The sequence below is a fragment of the Pieris brassicae genome, chromosome 3 (genome assembly GCF_905147105.1).
Source record: "Pieris brassicae chromosome 3, ilPieBrab1.1, whole genome shotgun sequence".
NCBI classification, from domain to species: domain Eukaryota; kingdom Metazoa; phylum Arthropoda; class Insecta; order Lepidoptera; family Pieridae; genus Pieris; species Pieris brassicae.
In genome coordinates, this window is record NC_059667.1 from 10,616,937 (window position 1) to 10,640,573 (window position 23,637).

A 23,637-nucleotide genomic window follows, 5' to 3' on the forward strand; every position below is an offset into this window, starting at 1 on the left:
TCGTTACTTCAATAGTCTATCTCTAGATCGTTAGGCTGCTTATACATATTGTAATGTGACACCAAATACATGTTTTATATAAAAAAAAATAACGAGTAAGTTATTAAGCTTAAATTTTTACACGAAGTTACAGAACAACAGTAATAATTTTAAGTAACATAACAATTCCATTCCATTTACAATTCGTGTATAAACTGTAAGTGCTCTTTATAAAATTTTGACAGTATTTGCTTCAAAGGTTTATGTTTCGTGTGCAACAAAACGTGTGTCGTGAAATCGTCCGGACAAACTTCTTTTAAATCAATCTGTAATTTTTAATTGTATGCAAGTATAAAGGTCTCTGGAATATATATTTCCTTCAGTATAAACTTGATTATACACCCGCGCGCACGATTAATTTCCAATGTATTTGTGTTATTTTTGTATTCTTTTTGCAGTGATTTTATGGTACGGTGGATTTCGATATAAAAGGCGAAATATGTACCTCTTGGCGAAGAAAGTTAAAACGCCGAAATTATTGTTCCCCTTCTTTGGAATTTCCATCGAGGTTTTAGGGAACACTGAAGGTTTGTGTCTGGGTGAAAGGTGAAATTGGGATAACTTAAGCCGCTCTCAAAGGGAGTCAAATGTACAATAACTTTGGGAGTCATCACAGATGTGCCTTTAATTTTTGTGTTGCAGCTATCATGAATAAAATGAAATATTATAGCGACTTCGCAACAAGTTCCGGAGGTGTCGCCTGTGGGTGGCTTGGTCCTCTTTTATATTATTGTAAGTATTTAAGAAAACATTTGAAGATTCTTATCAGCGGATTTTAAAACTAATAATATCTAAACCAACGAGATTATTTAGTCTCGACTGATTATTGATTGACTAGATTGATTTTATAAATAGACTCAGTGTCATTTAAGTTTGACGTAATTAATAAAAGTATAAACTAAATAATCTTTCTTTTGTCACGTAAAAATTATCAGTGTATTAATAGATACGAAATCGTGTCAAAAATCACTAAAAAGATAAGTGTCGTTGCTTCGGTCTTAAGAATAAAGTAATATATGGATTAAATAAATTTGTAACTCAAGTTAAGGTTGATGGCGGTTATTGAATGTATGTTAAATGAAACTCTTTGTTTTAAACTGGTATTTAGGCTATTCGATTCGCCTCCAGCAAAATTTATTTTATATTTTTCTATTAAAGTATTTTTTCTAGTTTTTTTTTTAATCAAGTGTTTTAGTCTACAGTCTGTGTATATTTTAATTGTCAACACTAATAGAACATATATAATAGGTCGGGGAAAAAGTTTATTCGCATTTTTTAAAGAAAATTCACAACATTTTTTAACATAGTTCATTTACATTTTGATCGATAACTTTTTGCCACCTCATCAGTTGTTCGCAGTAGAGTTCATGGTCCTGCTTGGTGGTAATAGCTCATAATGAATAATGCCCTTCCAAACCCACCACACACACAGCATCACCTTGTTGCGAGTGAACCCGGGTTTCGCCGCAGTCTGTGAAGCCTGACCGGCCTTTGACCACGACCTTTTTCGCACGTTCTTTTCGTTCAAGATCCATTTTTTATTATCAGTTATCAGCTTCTTCAAAAATGGTTCGGTTTCATTTCGTCGTAATAAAGAATCACAAATTAGTTTTCTTTCAGTGAGCTCGTGAGGTACTCAAATTTCGAGCTTTTTTATGTACCCTGTTTTGTGGTCAATACCCAGTTTTTCAGCTACGTGGTAAATACTGATATGCCTATCTTGCTCCACTTTTCAAAAATGGCATCCATTTCCATCCATGGCAAGGGCGAGCAGAGCGACGTGCATCTTTGACATCAAAATTTCCGGATTGAAAACGCTTAAACCAAATTTGAGCGACTCTCACAGACACTGCATTACGTCCATAAACATCGCATTTTTTCGAAGCTTACGTTGCATTTTTACCTTTTTTGTAGTAGAATTTTAAAATGTATCGAATTTCTTCATTAGATTCACTCATCTTGACAGTACGAACAATAAATAAAAATCACACATTTTCCTAATTTGAATTTAGAATTATCTTATTTAAAATTTAAACTTTTAATTATATGAAAACCAGACAGATACAAATAGTATCCAAAGAGATTTTATTACAAGTTCATACATGCTATAATGCGAGAAGACTTTTTCCCCAACCTAATATTAAAACATTCAATATCATTTATGTATAAAAAGTAATGTATATTCAAGAAATTTATATCTTTCAGTATTGAATATACAAATAATAAGCTAAGAACCGTTTTAATTCTAGGATAATAATCACAATTCAATAAGAATTATTTTTCATATGAGCGTTTTATCGCAAAGAGATGGAACATATTAAATATTTACGATCAAATACGTCTAGAATAATTTAATATTATTTTAAAATAAATTTATTTTCAGTGATTACAGATGCTGATAAGATCGAGGTTGTACTAAAAACCGTTCTTGAAAAGGACGGTTTGCATCGTTTTATACAAGTCCTCGTTGGCAATGCATCAATATTTTCGAAAGGTTTCCAAGCTTTTCTTATATAAAAAATGTAACCTGTCAACCAGGCCTGATCTGATGAAAGCCTGTTCGAAAGCCCTACTTAAAATTTTACAACTTACAAAAAATATATATACAATATATACAATAAAAACAAACAATTACAGTATAAATATAGCCAAATATTATAAAATCATATAAATGAGACATATATTTTATTTAATGTACATTATTTTTTTTAGTTTCAATTTGGAGGCCACGTCGTAAAATTACAGTTACAGCATTCAGTCCAAAAATTTTATCAGAATTTGTCAATGTTTTTTCGCTTCAATCGGATAAACTATCCAACAAACTGAAACCTATGGCTGGGGCTGGAAATTTTAAATTATGGCCGTATGTCAATGCGTATAGCTTGGATGCTATAATGGGTAAGTATATGCTAAAAAAATTAAATTTTGCCTTAAAATATAATCTAACTTAATGATGAATAGAACTGATCGCTATACAAAGAAAGTGTACATAGTGATATATCATACACAATATATTTAGCCCAAGCGGGGAGAGGAACTTTTCTTTAGAGGAATGGCGGGATTTGGAGGATGCCAGGAAGGGCCACGTAGATACCTAAAAAAGATTAAAATAGAGGACGTGAGAGAGTCATCTTTAACTGTAAGAGTATCTGAACTAAAATACTATTTTTAATAGGTTGGTGAAAAAGTTTCTTCGCATTTTTTAAGAAAATTCACTACATTATTTAATATAGTTTATTTACATGTAACTAAAGTATGTAACGAAATGGTACCTTCGTTTGATAACTTTATGCCATCTTGTAGGTAGGTACATGATCCCATTGCTATAGAAATTTTGGGGCTTCTGATCAAAAACCGCGACAATTGGTTTTGGCAGTCCTCTCGTTATGTTAACCTGACACTGCCTAAAGAATTCTGAGGAGACCGAAACAGGTGGAAATCTGAAGGTGCAAGGTCAGGACTACGGCGGATGCATTAACACCTCCCAGCCAAGCTCTCTTAATTTTTGCTGATTGGCTACAGATGTGTGAGGTCTAGCGTTATCATGATGAAAAACCACACCCCTTCTGTAGATTAATTCCAGCCGGTAAAATTTTAAAATGTACCTATTTTCTTCATTGCATTCACTCATATTGACAGTACGAAAAATAAGTAAAAATCACACATTTTCCTAATTTGAATTTGGAATTATCTTCTTTAATATTTAAACTTTTAATGATACCAAAACCAGCGGGATACAAATAGTATAGCCAAATAGATTTTATTACAAGTTCATACATACTATAATGCGTAAATACTTTTTCCCCAACCTAATATTATAATTATTTAGCCCAAAGCTAATGGATGCTTACCGTCACCTACTTCCTATATATATCGCTTAACACATGTTTTAAGCTTAAAATAACACTAGTATATAGAGACAACTAAATTCTCAATGTATTTTACAAATGAGAGACTTCTCATTTAATCAAGCGTGTCAGTCATTTAAATCCCCTAAAAAATAAGAAAATGCACTCCTTTGTATAGAAACAGCTATGGGTGTCCAGATCAATGCGCAAGATAGCCAGGATAACCCAATCCTTACGGCGGTAAACGAATCCCTTCGGCTATCTTCTGAGAGGATATTCCACCTGTGGCTCCAACCAGACTGGCTGTTTAAATTTTTCCCACAATACTCCCAACTTTTGAATCACACAAGAATAGTACATGATTTCACTAGTGAGGTACTGTATTTTTATTTAATTAAAACTTATGGCTTAGTAAATAATATTTACGTACACTTTTCCATATTGTAGCCACAGAAATGTACTTATAAAATGTATGTTAACTGTGTAAGTAAAACGAATAATTCTAGATACTCTATCTAGATAACCGACCCAACCCGATCTTTGTTTAACATCAAAATGCATATAGAAGCAGCTTATCTTTCATTCAGTATATATATTTCATTTGCCTTTCCCAGATTATTCGCAAGAAAAAGACGGAGTTCAACACGAAGAACAAAGATATTGCTCATAAACCAGGTGATGTATTTTTTATAACAATTTAAGATGCTAAATTGATGTAACTGGACATGACTACTAGGATTTCTTAGAATAATATACTCCTTTCCATAATAAAATATTCGGCATCAAATCTCGTGCAACGGTCTTATCGTTCTGTTCTATGCAACTAAAATTACTCATTCTTATTAATTTGGTATTAAACCTAATCGTGATACTAATATGAGATAGTCAAGTAATTATTTTATAAGCGTAGATAAACGAACACTTACATAGTATATATTATGATATGATATTAATAATAATCTAGTGTGTATGAGTAGTCTAACCCTATCCCAGATTGCATTAGGTAGGTTTGAGTCTAGCCATACATTTTTGGGTTTATGCACGCCGGTATCCTCAATATGTTTGTCTTCACCGTAGGAGCAAGTTAGCACATATAGATAGAAAACTCCATTCGTTCACAGCCGTGATTCGAATCAGGGAAGAGGTCTACTACACTCACATTACGGTTTTTTTATTACAATGTACAAATCTTTTAGATGTCGAACAAGGTAACTTGGAGACTACGTTTTTGGATCATCTCATACGTCAGTCTGATCTGCAAGGTGGATACAGTGACTTGGAGTTGCGTGAAGAAGTCTTAACTTTCATTATAGCTGCCATGGACACCTCCGCTACGACTATGGGGTTCGTTCTCAAGCTCCTAGGGAAATATCCAGAAATTCAGCAAAAAGTCTTTAAAGAGTAAGTTATTTTTGGGTAACTTTTTATTTTAGCTAATCATTGCTTAAAAACACACAGAACTTTTATTCTCATAATAGACATTTTTCCCTATTAGCTGTTCCCTACCACTAATATTAAAGGTTTCAAATAGCCGACAAAAAATTGTAACTGAAAAAAATTTCAAGGATAAGTTTGAAAACGCGGGCCCAGCATTTTAATTCGGAGATTTATTTTTACACACGAATGTAACACAAAACACTGTCGGGGCTCTAAAACTTTTACATTAGTTATTTATTACAGAAATACGTACATTATCACATATTACAGACTATGCCAATACAATAGTGTCGAGAAAAAATAATATATAATAAAGGTAATCACGTAATACACACAATATCGCTACTGTGAATTCACTATGCGGAAATATAAGTATGTCGATAGTGTCGGATAGAGAGAATAACGGGGATCTGTGCAACGATCTTGGTTTGGCCCTCGCAAATAACCTAGGCCTTCGCCGTCGCACATATCCCATAGGTGCTAAGAAACCAAGCTCTTCCGCGCCCTTCCTTCATGCTAAAAAGACTTACGATCGTTAAATAAATGATTCTGTAATTGTATTCTCTCTTCATAACATTCAAACGAAAGCTAATATTCAATTTAATGCGTGCCCTACAAGCAGAAAAATCACGGTACTCTATTGCAACCTTTTTTTTGATATTATTACAAATAACTTCGCATATGCTAACTTATGTTCTTTTTGTTTTATATTTATACCAAAACACTGCGATGGTCTTCACCCTTTTTTTGAAGCTCGATATATTGTATTTTGAGTTCAGTCAACTCCGTTTATGTGGACAGACATACTTCTTGCATATTGATTGGTTTTGTTTGTTTGCGTTCAAATCTAAAATTCCGGAAATCCGACAATAAAATAAAATGGTATCACAAACGCCTCGTCATCTGCTTTTGGTCGGGCCCCTCTTTTTTTGTTTACGGTTTTTGAGTCCTAAGATATTTGAAAGATTTTTCACTACAAGCGAAGAAGCAACTACGTCTAGAAATTTTGAAATGATGAAATTTAAACTGAGAGAAAACAAAAAACGCGGGCCTACTGAACGAATGAAGAAGGAAGAGAAGAAATGTAGTAATGTACTCGTCTAGAATCACACTTTTTGAATGTAAATTAAGATGTCATGTCTTGGTATATGTTGTTCATATATGTTATTGACAAATTGACTCAAGACAAACGAGACAACGAAAAAAAATACTACTAAATAACAGTTAAGTATATGTAGCGTCAGGCCCCGACATTGTTAAGATAACAAACACAAAGAATTCTCCCAATCACTTGATTTATTCCAATTCTAATTTCAGTCTCTTAATTCAATACGATTTCAATAAACAAATTCAATAGGTAAATATTTCGAAGGCTACTCGGTAATTACGTAACGTGTGCACCGGGCAATGGTCGATGAACGACTGCCTGAGTTGATCTGCTTTCTTCCGCGCTTGCACCCGCGGGTGGCGCCGGGAGCCCCGTTACGCCCAAGAGCATGCGGGGGGTATCTGTTCGCGCCTCGCTCAACGACGGGGCGGTCTTTATGTTGGGCCTGGAGCGGCACTAGGTCTCGTAGGTGCTGCGGAGCGTCCTCGCTCTCGCAGCACTCGCTGGTGTAGATGTTTGTCAATGGGGCTGGGAAGCCTCCGCGACGGCGGTAATGGGGGGTGAGGCGCGCACCGGACTCGCGGTCAGACCACACCGGGTGAGACCCCCGGTAAACCCGAGGGAAGCCCAGCGAGGGACCTGCGGACGAAGTCCATTGAGCGCGCCAATTTGCCGGCAGGAGGTTCCCAGCCCATTTGTTTTAAGATGTACTCGGGTCGAAAACTGGACCTTTAAGCGGTATCAGGATCCTCCGCGCGCACTAACTCGCGTGGGAAGGCTCGGCGGTGGTCGGGGGGCCTGGTGTGATGCGGGGCGAGATGCTGGAAGCCGGAGGCGTCCGCACGCTTAAACACTCGTCTCGCTAGCGCTTTGATGAAGCTGTCCAGGCTCTCCTGTTGTAGGTCTCGTTGGATTGTGGAGTTCCTTACGTAGCGCGGCGCGTCGACGATACGCCGTAGTGTGGTGCTCTGCACGGCCCGCAACCGACGTCGATGCGTCGCGGCCGCAAGCGCATACCACGCGGGCGCCGCGTACGTAAGGTGAGGACGAACATAGAGTTTGTATAGCGCCAGTTTCCGCTTTATTGGTAGTGATGACTGAAGTACGGGGCGCAATCTGGCGGCAGCCGCCTTTGCGCGACCCGTAGCTGCAGCGGTATGATGCCGCATTGTGAGGCCTCGGTCCAGTGTAACGCTTAGGTAGGTCGCCTGTCTTGGCGGCATTGGCGGTTAGGCGCCGCTCTGCCAGTCACGCGCCTGAGTTGTGCGCGCGCGCTGCTTTATATTGGTTCTGTAGTGGGGATCGAGTGACACATCGTACGATCGTTCGACTAATCGCCCGTTGCACGTTGTTTTACAAAACATTGATAGTGGCGCCATCAGTTTTACAAAACATTGATAGTGGCGCCGTCATATACAACATTTGAACTGACGCACATTTACATAGTGAAAAATACCTAAATAATATCATGTGTGAAAATGAATATGCCACAGATATATTTGTCTCCTATCCTAAATCAAGTAGACTAATAACCCTAATCTAGTATTTGATGTTATAAAGTATTGTATAATGTATGAAACTAAATGTTCGATTAGAAGAATGCGCTTTGACTGCAAGAATTGGCTCAGTTAACAATTAAATCCACTTACTCTTCTGACCCTGAGCTCTCAGACATTACTCTGCTCTGCTTCCAACGTATACAGCGATAAAATTCATCTAGAACGCCTGAAGGACTATTATATCTCTACATCCTGCGAATGTTTAATGTTAAAGCAAAATTATCCTATATTCTGCGTAATTTACCATACACACAAAGGAGCCCTGGAAATACTTACTACGCCCGTGTTTAATGTGTATCTTATTACTTGTTTAATTTGCCTCATAAACATGTTTTAAATTTAATTTCCAGACTGGATGCAGTATTTGAAGGGTCAGACCGCTTGTTATATAAACACGATTTAGCAAAACTCCAATATTTAGAAAGAGTTATTAAAGAGACTCTGAGATTATTCCCATCAGTCCCGTTTCTTATTCGAAAAGCGGAATATGATACACAATTGAGTAAGTATATATAATATATGAAAACATATTTTGATTTATAATTATTTATTTATCTTTACAAATGCGATAGAACTACGTATACAGGAAAATCCTATAATTCAAAAATGTAAAAAATATATGTGTATACTAGATCTTATAACCAATAAAGTAAGCAACTCTTGTGAACTCAGCCAGTTTACAAACAAATAGGTCTACCTTGATAGAAAATCTATTTATTCTATGTATTGCTCGCGTGAGTGGTTTTGCGGTTGAGACTCATGCTTTTTCTTGGTACCCGTAGGCCCAGTTTCTCCATTTTATCCAGATTATGAACCCGTCCCGTTAGTTTCCTAAATAATTACACTGACAATGTAAGCTGACTTCTGAGGCGTAGCTTGCATAACCCACCATTCCCAGAAAAAGAGGGTAGGGGACATGAGCGGCTACAAATAATACACTCCATACAGTCTCTGTAAACGGGTGAATTTATATTGTACTCTCTCTAAGATCAGACTGTATTTAGCTTTATATCTTCATATCTAGTATGTTGTAAGAGCCATGTTGAGCTAATGGCTTGATCTTGCACTCTCAAAAGTTTTTCTTTCTAAGTGCGTATTTAATACGTGTTCGACAAGAGAAACGTAAAGAAATTGGTCGGTGGTGGTTGGTTGGTGGAATAGTTTATAAAATTTGCTACAAAAATATTCCTTCCAATTTTCAGCCGAAGATATTACGCTGCCCAAAGGTGCTGGTATAGTATGCAGCATCTGGGGTGTTCATCGTAATCCTACCATTTGGGGCCCTGACGCCGACTGCTTCGATCCCGATAGATTCCTGCCAGAGAGATGCAAAGACCTCCCAGCCTGTGCTTATATTCCATTTAGCTTCGGACCTCGCAATTGTCTCGGTGACACCATCTTTCTCTATTCTCTTTCTTTATTCCAGTATATTCGTTGGAGATTGGATCAACTATTTCATTTATAATTAATACTTAACTTTCTTTATGAGACCTAATTTTAATTATTTACAGGTTACCAATATGCAATGATGTCAATGAAGACCGCTTTATCAACAGTGCTACGTGTGTATCGCGTGGTCGGTGCGCCGGAGGCTGGACCCATCCCTAACATCAGAGTAAAGCTAGAAGTGATGCTTAAGGCGGTCGATGAATATGAAGTTGCGATTGTGGAAAGATAATTAAAATCAACTGTATAACTGATCGTGAATTTTACTATTACATAAAGGACATTTTGAATTAGTTTGAAGAGAATTAGAAGTTACAAAAGATTTTACGCTTTTGGAATATTTATTATTAGCCGGTTTTATCATAGTAGAATTTTTTCGTTCCAAAACTTTACACGGTTCCCTTAATAAATAATTAATTGCGTATAACAGGGTATTTTTTCTTTACTAAAGAAATTCTCAAATGAAATAATTGTTTGGTTGTCTAATTTTTTAAGTGCCAAAAATAAAAACAAAAAATCCAATTTAAAAATACCTAATATTTCTAGTTTTTCAAAATCTGCAGTTGGTGTAACAAAATAATCAGGAAAACTATTAAAACCGTCTGTAGACGACGCTGTTTATGTTTTAAAATAAAAATATTATCCAAATAATAAAAGCCAAGGGACCGTATGCCTTGATATTTGTCAATTAAGGTAGAATAAATTAAATCATAATTAATTGCCGTTGGGTTTATGCCGGCGATCACAGTAAGGGCCTTCCCTGTTAGTTGCCCACAAAGATAGAACACCTTTTCGGAATTTGAAATTTCCCTATTGTTGTGCACTAAATGGTTATAGACTTCGTAGAATGAAGTCCAATTATCTGGGTCGCCAAATTGTGGTAATTTAATTGGAGGCAATTTTAACTTTGGATGATCTAATTTCTCCTCTACTGTAGTACTTTTAATTTACTGTAGCTTACCCTGTATGGTTGCGTACAGGTCCTCAAAGGACTCCCTGCCATGTGTGAAAAGGAGTGAATTGAGGATTATGCTTCATTTTCTCAATATTTAATTGAGATACTAAGCCATGTACGTAAGTAAGTACGTAGTGCTTGAATATTAGACGTTTTGTTTTGAAAACATTTTTCGTCTTCCTTACTATTCAGGTTTAACGTCAAATCATATAATGATTGAATCTTAGAAAAATACGAATTTTGTCGTTCTTGCAATAATAATATGGAACTTGGAACATGTTCCAACCCGTTTGGTGAACATTCACCGGCCTTTGTTCTTGTTCTTTTATCCATATTATCTAGAAATAATTATTTATTATTCCAAAATTAACTTTATAATTTTTTTAAAATAAAATGAAATATCAACAATACGATTAAATTCAACCATAAACAGATTTATTACTAACGTTAACTGTGAAATAATTTTTTGAAAAAAGTGATGTAGGTAGATATTAATTACGCATGATCATTCTCACCAAATCAGGCACAATCTATTATTAAATACGTAAATACGAAATACGGATAATATATCTATATTTAATACAAATTTTAAAAAAATATATATTAAATTTGTCGTTATACAGGTAAGAAAATACCCACCGGCAATTTAACTTAACGAACCTAAAATACGGTAAAAAATTAAATATGCCTAACTAAGAGATATGATACATATACGGCTCGAGAAGGACCAAAAAATATGTGTGGGCCTGGGTATCCGGAAGTTATATCCAGGATGCTCTCTTCCCTCCGTGAAATAGTATGCGCTGGTTCGGCTGTTGCGTGACAATATTATAAATGAAAGGAATCCAATAATCGATAAGACTAAAACTTCACTTACCATCAACGGTGGCGTATCTCACTCCAAACACTGGATCCTTCAATGATGAATCAAAAAAAAGTAAATCCTATACGGTATGCGGTATATATTTACTGCGCACGCGACAACGGTTAAAATTTAATACCCTTGCGCCATTACGCCGGGACACCACCTACCATCTCCGTTCGGGTGTCAAAGTCAAATCGACACTTGCCATCCTTCTTTGATTGACACCGATTTAGCGCGAACAGGCATTATTGCTATTTTAAATACATTATAATGTAATCATATACATTTATTACTTTTGAACATTACTAGGAAAGATAATTTTATTGTATATTTCTATGGGATAGGTGCAAGGGTGATATTTTTGTATGTTTATATTTGTCGTTTGCTGCAGGTCGCTCACTGAGTAGGAAATCTGTCAGAGCCTTTCTCTTTAAAATAATTGTAGTATGTTATAGCCGATACTTAATTGTTTGTCCATTTTAAGCTTCTGGCTGTCAATATACTAAGGAATCGGTTAATTGTTAAACGTAAGATATGTGTAATAGTCAATATATTATTGTTTTGATAGAAACCTGTCATCAACCTTCACTCATTCATTGCTTCAGTATATTATTGTAATTATTGTTTTATTACAAACCTTGATACATTACGCAGTATTAATAACAATATTACTTCTTTATTATATTGTTGATAAATACAATTGGATTTGATTCTTTAACTTCTTCATAAAAGGCCGGTAATGCACTCGCGAGCCCTTGAGAGTGTCCATGGGCGGCGGTATCACTTAACATCAGATGAGCCTCCTGCCAGTCGGCTCCCTCTTCTATAAAAAAAAACTAACTGCCAATTAGCTTGGGTGTGCGGCTATCAACGTTCAGGTCGTGCGCTCGAACACCTATGGATTTTACTTTGTACATACACATTTAACAATCACTCGTACGCTAAAATAATAACATTGTAAATAGCTTAACTTCATAACCGTCGGTGTGCGTCAGATATGAAAGGCTGATAAGAAATAAAGTTAGAAAGAATCCATTCGTCGTAACATCACTATTCGTTGAATCCTAAAAGCCTAGTATCAGAATCCTCAGTGTCGATTTTCAGTTCCCCAGTCATTGGGGAAGCTAAATTAGTCTCTAAAGCTCAGCTCAGCTGTCAGGTCGAGACTGTACTTCATTCTGGGCCATAGCTTTAACTTTATAAAATCCAGACCCAAATGGAGGGCTGTTCCCGCCTTTGAGCAGGGGCTTCCCAATTCCAGCTCTTCCTTTTGACCGCATCTAACGCGCTCTGCGTCGGCTTGAATCGACGATTATATTCTTTCTGATCGTTGCGTACGTCTGTACGCTGCTCTTTGCATCTTCTATCGCATATATCACGGGAAGTGTTGGAGAGTGGTACGCACCACCTCTTGATAGAGCCAGCTGCCATTCCAGGTTTCCCGAACCGTAGCGACCTCGAGGCCTTCAAAAGAATAGTGCTACGTTAAAGGCTGGCAACTCACTTGCCGGTAATGCGGGTGTCCATGGGCGGTAGTAAGCACGTAACTCTAATTAACATGCTTGTTCATACATAGTCTTCTGGACCATAAAAAAAAATATTCGACACATACTATATCTGCTACATATATATATATTGCTGTCAGAGGAAAAGAATAATTATATATCTTGTTCATAGTAAAAACCGGTTTACTTTTAATTGGTTCAATATTATAATACTGATCAATATTTTATTAAAAACCCATTTATTACCTACAAACAAATAAAATACAGTTTTCCTAGGAAAATTACAACATTAATCGTAAAAAGACTAGTCGTAAACCAGTTTCACGTGCTTTCAAAGAATTAAGGTATGGCCAATAAAACACTCACATTTAGGATTAATTTATGAAATTCAAGGAATACTTTCAATAATTAAATACAGATAAATACGAAGTCATAATACTATGTCACATTTAGATTATTTTTTACAATATTTGTTTTTTTTCTTGTTTTTAAGAGATAACTTCGTGATGTATATATTTTTAAGAATCGCTTTTATCCACCATTTAATCCACCACAATTATAAACCAGCCAACTGCAAAATCGAAGTTATTGCGTTTGCGTGTTGTCCCGTCTTTTGCTACCATATTATTTTTGACACAGATATCAGAGAACAAAGTGATATTAGTGTATGATTCCCTTATTATCAACGTTTCTCCAATGCCATTTGGTACCCATCAACAGCCTTCATCATGATATCGAGTTTCACTCTCATACTCGGTGCAGGGCTGGTTTCCTCCTCACCAATAATCCGGTATTTTCTCACCACACCGGTTATAGCTGTTTTGATTGACATCAACGCGTACTGATATCCTGTAACACAATAACTCAGTCGTAGTAATTACTAAAGAAACAAACAATAAGTTCAATTGTACAAAAAATTCTGGTATTTTTATTTTACCTTGTACATACTTGTATTTTTTTGTAACATTTATGTTTACCTAAATTGTCATTTGTCATACATTTGAGATAAAAAGTTTATTACGTTACCGTAGATTTAATACTAATCGTATGATGTAGTAAAATTTAATCAATAAATAAAAGTTAAGCTATCTTTTATAAATTTTATTGCATTACATTAATATTTAATGCCAAACCAAAACGAATCAAGAAACACAAGTACACAATACAATTGTCTTTTGTTTTACACTATTACGATTGGGTTTTGATCCCTTCGGACTGAAATCGATTGAAGCATGAGCAGGTTTGAGCAAATGTCTATTATGTTTTCTACGACTGTCGTTTTTATCTCACCTAAACAATTTCTCGGTCCACTACTAAAGGGCATGAAACTACAGGAGTTCTTAATACTATATCGTTCAGGTAAAAATCTGTCTGGGTCAAAATTTTCAGCATCAGGCCCCCAATATTTAGGGTCTCTGTGAATTCCCCAAATTGACACAACCACGCCTGAACCACCTGGCAAGATATTTCCTGACGCTGAAACAATTATTTATTTTTAAAAAAATTAAAATCATATTTCTATTTACTCGAACTATTGGAAGTATTTTTCTTACTATATACATAATGAAGTAAAAATTGTTTGGTTTATCTAGAAGAAACCGCTCTCAGTAAGCAAATTTTATTTTCAAAAAACAACAGTATACAATTTTTTTAAACTTTTATTTATAATACTTACGCAATTTCGTATCCGTCAGGACTTTTCTTATAATAAAAGGCACCGGCGGGAACAACCTTAGAGACTCTTTCACAACTCGTTCTAAATACTTTAAATTATTCAAATCTTCCTTAACTAAAGGTCTGTCGGAATCACCGAAAACTTCATTGACTCTAAAGAGTAAAGAAAATTAAAGAATGTTTATTAATTTACAGTATAGACAAATTAAGAAGTAAATAGGAATATTTTATCTATTTATTAGGTAGATAAACGAGTTATTGTCACTTTTGTACAATTATTTATTTTCGATGTATAAGTATTTTCTCACTTGCTTTGCGTGCCTATGAAAACTTACACTTACACAACAACACAAAACTACAGTCACGGACGGTGATTTCCGTGTATTAGACTGTCGTAGACGTGTGTTATAACTTTATTTATAACATTATCACATAGGTAGGATAAACCAAAATCTTCCTGACGCCCACATTTATTTATTTAAGTTAATTATAAGATTTAGTTTAGTATATTTTAATTATTGTATTGAATTAGCTAACTTGTTTGTAGTCCCTTTTATAAATATCCTAATATGTGTTAATTATGTTTTCTTTAATAATAACCCATAACAAGGTTAAAGTTTAGTCATTAACTTACTCGTCATACAACCTCTCCTGTATTTTGGGGTACTTGGCCAGGAGTTTAAGTGTGTTCCCAATTGCCACTGCCGAAGTGTCCGTACCAGCTACCGTCAGGGTAAGAACTTCCTCACGGAGTTCCACGTTATTGTATCCCCTTTCTCCTCCAGACAAAGATATTAGTAGATCTAAGAAACTCTTTCGTCTGTAATCGTCCAAAACTAAAAAATAGAAAATGTTTTTAACCCGAAAATCGTTAATTTAGTTTTGTGTAGAGTGCTTCCTTATTCTATTATTTTTTATTTGTAAATTGTTCTACTGGAAAGTCTGTACTTACTATTTTTATCTAGAAAAAATCACATCTTCATTTTTCTGTATTCGTGTTGCTCATATGTTTAACATAAATATGTGAAATCTTAAGATTATCTAGGCCTTAACAATTACTATAAAGTTTAAAAACAAATATAAACGAGAATTTATTAAAAAAGCCAAAGAGACGCCTCGCTACGTCGTAATAAATGCCTAGTACTAGTACTAGCTTGCAGTGATGGTAACGTAGATGTACTTAACCTAATTTTAGAAGGCCTAGGCCCTTTTCGGGTCGTTGTGCTACCGGAGTAGGTAATTAGCAAGCTTTTACAGTCTTGGTGACTAAATATTAACATTGATACTTACGGTAATGTGTATCAGCTTCTGGTTTTGAATTTTTTTCCTCTCTCAATTCTACTCGTTTCTTTTGAATTACCTATACATAATTTCATTTAACATTAGATACACTTCTTTTAGAATTCATTATTAAGTATGTAAGAGGAACATTAGGGCTTTCGTCAGCCCGTCATCATTTCAAGCACCAACTCAAAATGCATTTGTATAAAATATTACTCACTTCATCAGTAAATCCGTACAGCACATCTATGCAATCTTTCTGCACTGTAGCTTGAGGGAAAAGATTGAAAATCCAGTCCGGCTGCAGCCAGAGATGGAAAATCCTCTCACAGACCACGTTTAGGAGTGTGTTCATACGCGAAAGGAATGGTGAATTCGGATTTTCCTGAGCTCCCATTTTCACACCCATGGCGGTTTCTGTGAAAAAGAAAACAATAAATTGTGTTAATGTTTTTTCTATATAATTCAATTTACAAAATGAAGAATCGTATTTTTTAACTCAAATTGCTTAATTGTTATTAACAACGATATATGTAACGTTAATAAGGAAGCGGCTGAAAAAGCTAAGGCTTGCAAATACAGGGGTCTAGGCTCCGAGAATGATTTTGTGTCGTTCGGTATCGAGACCCTTTGTCCGTGGGGCTTTTTAAGGAAATAGCGAAAAGGTCAAGCAACATCACAGAAGACCGAGGTCCTGGCATCTACCTCGGACAAAGAATCTAGTTTAGCTATTCAAACAGGGAACGCTACCAGCATCTACGAAACCTTGTCTACTCCTTTTAATAATATATATTAGTTATTGTTAAAAAAAATTATTTTAGCTGTAGGATTACTTTATATACATTAATTATATTAGGTTATATTATTAATAAAAGAAAAATATTGTAAGTGTAAGTGATTATATATTAATTTGTTAGACTCAACTTACCACAAACAGAATCAAGAGTATAGGATGATAAATAGGGCCACAAGCTAAATTGTCCTTTGCCAGCTGCGTTTGTTAAAAGGTTTCCCAGTTTTTCTGCCTGCTCCGAAAATACTTCGACAAACGTTTCCACTATCTTTGGGCTGAATGCTGGTATCAATATTTTTCTTCGCCTCCGCCATATGGATACTACCAACAAGAAATTATCTCAATTGGTGAAAAAAAATATGTTTCAATTAAATACAGTCTCAACCATAAACAATAATTGAAATACTTATTCGTTGAGCGAGGAAAGCACCAGCTCTGGGATCACCGATACTATCTACGAGGCGCCAACTTAAATTTTTAACTAGCGCCAGTGCACTTGAACCCTACGGCCAGAGAATCTCTTTTTACCTTTTTTACTACAAAAAGGTAAAAATGCAACGCAAGCCGCGAAAAATTTATTTCGATATTTATGGACCTGGGCAATGTCTTTGAGAGTAGCACAAATTTGGTTTAGAGGTTTTCGGAAATTTTGAAGTCAAAGATGCATGTCGTTCTGGTCGCCCTATTACGGATAAAATGGATGCCATTTTTGAAAAAGTGGAGCAAGATCGGCATATCAGTAGTCACGGCGTATTAACAGTTTTCGCGCATTTGAAAAACCTGGATACACAAAAAAGCTCAATATTTACCTCACGAGCTCATTGAAAGAAACCTAATCAACCGTGTACTCATTTGTGATGTGATTTATTACGACGTAATGAAACCGGACCGTTTTTGAAGAAGCTGATAACTGGTGATGAAAAGTAGATCACGATCGACAAGAACTTGCGAAAAAGGTCGTGGTCAAAGGCCAGTCAGGCTTCACAGACTATGGCGAAACCCGGGTTAACTCGAAAAAAGGTGAAGCTCTGTGTGTATGATTGTAGGGCATTATTAATTATGAGCTGTTACCACCAGGCAGGGCCATCGATTCTGAACTCTACCGCAAACAACTGATGAGATTAAAGCAAGAAGTTGAGAGAAAGCGGCCGGAATTAAAATTAATCTTAAATTGTTCATCATGTTACTGCTAGACATCATACATCTTTAGCCACACAGCAATAAATAAAATAGAGCTTGACTGGGAGGTGTTAATGCATCCGCCGTATAGTCCTGACCCTTCAGATTTCCACCTGTTTCGGTCACTTCGGAATTATTTAGGCAGTGTCAGGTTAACATCACGAGAGGACAGCCAAAAACAATTGTCGCAGTATTTTGATCTGAAGCCCCAAAATTCATATAGCATGGGATCATGTCCCTACAAGATGGCTAAAAGTTATCAAACAAAATGGTACCTACATACTTAAGTTAAATGAAAATAAACTATATTAAAAAATGCGAGGAAACTTTTTCGCCAACCTATTATGTCATTATGCGACCACTATCGTAAATTCAATATATATTATGGGTACTTATAAATTATATAATCATACATATCTCTAAAAAACAAGTTATATCAAATAATGACTATTATTAAAGATCCAATACCATAAGGTACATATGCAAATAATTATATTATAACAATATAACCGCATTGCGAATAATTAAAATGCTATTTAATGTAATTATAAGTTAGGTAGGTATGTTTTTTATACACTTGTTTACATCAGAAGGTATGATCTGTTAGTTTTACCTTACTTGATTTATCTGCGGAAATCGATAATAGAACTAGCAATCACTTTGTACTTGTACAATACGGCCAACTAGATGCTACGTGAAATATAGTTATAAAGGAAGAAGGGGTGGGCAACTGGCCTATTAGCACTAACAATATAATCCGCGAAAATAGAGGACTCCGTGAGTCATTTTTGCAAAAACCCGTCATCTTTTAGTCGATATCAACTTCGGGGCAATAAATACAGATAACACAACTTTCTCTGCAGCTGTGATACTTTTGACATTCAACACCTTTTGTTTTCAGTCACCGTGACCACGCACGCTGAAAAGCACGCCAAACGTCGGAAAAAAAATTTAATTTAAAATTATGTAAATAATTATAAGTTTTTAATAATAATACATAGCTTCAATCCGTTCAAAAAGTGGTTTCCTTGCTAACAATATTTCTTTAAATATCTATATATTCTTTGATTATGTATACAGTAAATTAATAAATAAAATTGGTTAAATTTTATATGTTAGGCCAAAATCTTATTACTTAATACCAAAAAAAATCTACTTGTTATTATATGTTTTTAAAATGAAAAGCAATACCTAGTTATTATATACTTGATGAACCGCTGAACTTCGTATTATCTACATTTATTTGCGTCAAATCCTCATACATTTTTTTTTTAAACAGACCAGAACTTTCTGAATATATGACAACCAATGACATACTTTATCTAGAAAAAGTTTTTAATACAATATTTAATATGTTTCTTTACTTATGATTTATGTTTCCCATCTTTTTACCCTGCCATAAACTTCCACTTACTTCAATATTTATTTATAGATTGATCAGCCAAATAGGTCCAGTGATTCTCGAGTTTTATGGAGGCACACGATCAGTAATTCATTATTATAAATATACATGCGTATACTACCATACACCCTCAACCGTGAGTTGCTGAGTGCGTACGAACTTCGTTTTTCATTTTATGTTCTCAATTAACATTAGTTAGCTACGAGATTTTTAATTCAATTCAGTTAAATATAGTGAAGAAACCGGTCTGCTTTTCTTTACAAATAAAAACATATTACTGGACATACCTGGAGCGAAAATCCCACCATTTCCAATAACGTTTCGAATGAACCTGTGCAGATCATCCTTTTCCATACACGTTTTTAATACCATTTCTAAGTCCACTGGATCAATGAGCACTATAATTACAAACAATTTATTTTATTAGTTTACAAGGAATTTATTATAATAATTGTATATGGATAATTAAAGCTAGCATAACTTATACGTCACTTAGCTAAGTAATTTTATTTATTGAGCATAGTAAAGAAAATTATAATCATGTGATCAAGCTACAGCTTGGTTGCAGTTTGGTGCTCTGTGCTTAGAAAGCCGAATTTATTATTTACTTCCGAGAAAGGCCTTAGAAGATAGATTTAATTCAGTAATTATTAAGAACTGATGGTCAGAGACAATCAAGCCAAGAATCTTGCCGGTCTTCTTTTTTTACAACCTATTTTCAAGCACTTCTGCCATTCCATCAGCCTTAAATAAAATGATAAGGCATAGCGAACAGTTTGGTTAAAAAAAAATATTGATAGTGCTAGTATCTACTTCCCCAGAAACTTATTTAAAAATACGAAATTTCATTGAAAAGCCATAGTTTCTTCTCCTGGAGCCTTGTTCCTAACTTATAGCTTTACTTTTATTCGGTACGGATGTAGTATGGGGAAGAAACTGTACTTTTTCATTGATATAAGTGTCGAACGTCTTCATGTCGAGACAATCACTCGCGGATAGCAAGCACACAAGTCCAATTTAATCCAAGTCTGACTGTTAAGGATTATTTTTTTAAATTCATAAATTTTAATTTTATAGACTTGACTTTTATAATTTCTTACTTACTTTACTAAAATGTTGTTTCTAATGTATTAACGATGGAGGATTTAGGATGATTTGTAGCTTGTATCAAGAATAAATTTGTGAAATATGACGACAAGGTACGTATTGAAATGCATAAACTTATTTAAAACTACATAACTTTTGTTTTTTGGAATCTTGTTTTGTTTCTTCTTTTCGAAATTTAGCGATAACATTTCATTGGACTGAACATTATATTTTAGCAGAGGTTGTAGTGCGTACTTGCGATATTGTGCTAAATAATTTCGTTATATGAATTAATTATGTCATACAAGCGACCGGCCCCAATGAAAATGAAAGGAAAAACAAAGGGAAATTAAAGGAATTCCGAATAGAAATTTTTGTGTTTATCGCTAGCAGACAGACTAAATAGACTACAAAAGTTAGACATATGCTGTCATTGACTTTTTTGTTGGCTCAAGCTCTATCAGTTTTCTCTTGAACTAATCATCTCATCATCTATCTGTCATCATCAAGGAGAAGCTAAGTCAGCGTTCGTAAGAAACGTCTTCGTTCGACCGTTCACCTTACTTCGCATTTCCGCCTACCGTCTTCCTTTTCATTAACTCACAAACAACGTGATTTTTTATTAAATATATCCCATTTTGTCTTATAAGTTCGTTCTTACGTTCAAAGTAAATTCTATCTTTATAATGTCACCCATACAAAAGAGCGCATTTATTTATTTATCGAGATTGATATTAATTGGTACCCTTTAGTATATTAACCGATAGTACAGATGGAAGCAGATGCTTCGTTGCTGACCACGACGCTGAGACATGAGCTGCCGATTGAAGAGAGAGAGAGTATATTAAATGTACTTACAGAAATATAAAATGTGACCAAGCCATCCTCGCATTATTCCACCCTGATTCATAGTTGCGTAGCTGAAATACTGTAAGCTCTTCATAATATCTGAAAGTGATATTCGTGGGGCATTCAGTATAATCTCGGTATCGGGTTTATACTATATTATTGATGAGGATTACTCACTTATCTTTAGAAATAAATACGTTAGTTTATTTCTCTAATACTCTGTTAATAATGAAAATTGAAATGAAAATGAAACTATATTGTTTTCAAAACCTGGTTGAACATGGTACTTGTAACTAATTTTGAAGACAAAGATTTTTTTCTTAATATTCTTAGAATTTACGATACAAGTTTAAATATACACACCCATATTTGTTATACACAACTATTCCATGGAATGTTTATAAATACCTACATTTTTATTGCTTGATCTATTTATTATTACATATAATTATATATACATACTTTTAAAATATTAAGTTTATAATATATTTTCCGATATGGTTTCAGACATTTTTCAACTTACCTTCAGTGTTTCCTAGAAAATAATGGGCCACACCAATAAGAGGTAATTCTTCTTTTGGCCCCGGTATAAGGGAGGCCAATTGCTTCATCCGCCTCCTCTTTATTTGAAAGAAGACAAACCATAGCGAACCCACTAATATCAATAAGTAGACAATCATTTTACTAAACAAAACACATGACTAGATCACGCGTATTCAAACACACAACTATGAAAATGCGCCCTTTTATATAGACATTTTCCGCGTACAGTTCATGTCGTTATAAGGTTGATGAGTTCATGGAACAGCCTTCAACGTGGTAGTTATCTAGCTAGATAATGCATAAAATCTATTACACTATAATAATAGCAGTGAGTTCAGTGTTTGTACATTTTCCTCAAAATGGTAAAATTTAATCAAATTGATTGTCTCTTTAAATGGTCTGTATTTTTAATAGGGTAAGCATTTTTGATAGAAATTATGAATATAATTTTAATTAATAATACATTAGAAAACATTTTTTGTTAAACCAAAACTTTTCTAAAAACCTTTTTAATAGATTTAATTTCTTCAGATTTTTTCACACGTGTATTGTATTAAAGTTATCTCAAATCAATATCAAACAATAAATAAAGTAAAGGAAAAAAGTTAGTATTCATTTTAATAAATCAGGGCAAGGAAATGCCGAACTCTTTCTGTACGATTTTTTTACTAACTACTATCTATACTAAATGTAACTTTTAAAATTGGTTCAACGTCGACAAAGTCGCGCGATTTAGGTCGTTTAATCATAGTATACTTATGTCACATCCACTTACAGCATCTACGTAACGTTTGTTTATAGAGTCTAACAGTCTAGTGTTGACTCAAACGAGTTATTTTGCTTTTAAGAAAAACACTTTTTGAACGGATTGGTTATTAAAAACTTATAATTATTAACATAATTCTAAATTTTAAATTTTTTCCGACGTTTCGCGTGCTTTTCAGCGTGCGGGGTCACGGTGACTGTAGACAAAATGTGTTAAATGTCAAAAGTATCACAGCTGCAGAGAAAGTTGTGTAATCTGTATTTATTGCCCCGAAGTTGATATCGACTAAAAGATGACGGGTTTTTGCAAAAATGACTCACGGTGTCCTCTATTTTCGCGGATTGTTTGTCTTGTGGTTTTAATTTGGATATTATTGGATCCCAGGTGTTTGATAATTTTAGGCCGTCTTCTCTATTGAAATTGGGGTGTTTTTTTTTTATTTCAATGGCTTCGCGTACCAATCTTGGATAGAATCTTTTTTCTTTCGCAAGTACTTTCGGTTGGTCAAAGCGTATGTAATGACACCGAGAATCATTTTTGCAAAAACCCGTCATCTTTTAGTCGATATCAACTTCGGGGCAATAAATACAGGTAAAACAACTTTCTCGGCTAAACTTTCCAATATGGACCGTCGATTTTAATTCCCATATTATAGTAGATAGTACTCACTAAAAGAAAGAGTTTTGCAAAGTTTTAGGTTGCGCAAAATTACGGTTCATGAGATACATTTTTTTAAACTTTTCATACAAATTGGTAAATAACACGCCATTACAAAATATATTTGACAAATAATTGATCTCAAACGTCAATCACTCCAATTATTTTGAAAGTATCGATACTACTCTTTGAAGAATTTTAATAATCATTTAGATGCATACGAAGAACTACTAACTGCGATTAAATATGTATATAAATTATAATAAATTCATTTCATTGCTTGTAACTTTCTGTATTATCTAATTCTGTGTCATCAATCAATTAAGTGTTTACTTACTTATTTAGTATCCAAAAAGTACCCAAAACCGAATCAGAGCACCCCACTATCCACGTGGTCTTGTCTGCCTACCCCTAGAGTGTATATAAAAGCTCGGAGGTGCGCAGGGGCTGCATTTCCCGTAGCGCCGGAGCAGTCCAAAAACCAATTATTATCTATTGTTCGGTTAGGTTAGGTTAGCATATTAATATTTTTTTAATAACTGTTTCTGGCGCGTGAAAGTGGTTGGGGGTTATTATTCTAAAACTTTAAAGTTCAAAAATTAAGAAAAAATTGGTAAATATAAAAAAGACTATTTTTCATGCTAA

The 23,637-nt window shown here is 34.7% G+C and overlaps 2 protein-coding genes across 4 annotated transcripts; one reads left to right on the forward strand and one right to left on the reverse strand.

Moving 5' to 3' along the window:
* The first annotated feature begins 386 nt into the window (after nucleotides 1-386).
* Nucleotides 387-9,691, forward strand: LOC123706697 (cytochrome P450 4C1-like). 3 transcript variants are annotated; one of them, XM_045656046.1, is made up of 10 exons: nucleotides 387-566; nucleotides 682-771; nucleotides 2,423-2,533; nucleotides 2,752-2,937; nucleotides 4,066-4,262; nucleotides 4,502-4,562; nucleotides 5,084-5,288; nucleotides 8,342-8,493; nucleotides 9,194-9,379; nucleotides 9,503-9,691. In XM_045656046.1, exons 1-10 carry the CDS (start codon nucleotides 404-406, stop codon nucleotides 9,667-9,669), a joined length of 1,518 nt encoding a protein of 505 aa, XP_045512002.1. In that variant the 5' UTR covers nucleotides 387-403; the 3' UTR covers nucleotides 9,670-9,691. The 3 variants fall into 3 exon arrangements, with proteins under 3 accessions (XP_045512002.1, XP_045512004.1, XP_045512003.1); XM_045656048.1 differs by lacking the exons at nucleotides 387-566; nucleotides 682-771 and adding an exon at nucleotides 955-1,048 and having other exon boundaries at nucleotides 2,432-2,533; XM_045656047.1 differs by lacking the exons at nucleotides 387-566; nucleotides 682-771 and adding an exon at nucleotides 1,088-1,107.
* A 3,307-nt stretch (nucleotides 9,692-12,998) lies between these two features.
* LOC123706696 (cytochrome P450 4C1-like) lies at nucleotides 12,999-21,949 on the reverse strand. The gene is made up of 10 exons (XM_045656045.1): nucleotides 21,550-21,949; nucleotides 21,036-21,125; nucleotides 19,379-19,489; nucleotides 16,646-16,831; nucleotides 15,938-16,134; nucleotides 15,727-15,796; nucleotides 15,071-15,272; nucleotides 14,438-14,589; nucleotides 14,053-14,238; nucleotides 12,999-13,611 (listed from the first exon to the last, which is right to left on the reverse strand). The coding sequence occupies exons 1-10, from the start codon at nucleotides 21,704-21,706 to the stop codon at nucleotides 13,445-13,447; spliced, it is 1,518 nt and encodes a 505-aa protein (XP_045512001.1). The 5' UTR covers nucleotides 21,707-21,949; the 3' UTR covers nucleotides 12,999-13,444.
* Nucleotides 21,950-23,637: the final 1,688 nt, after the last annotated feature.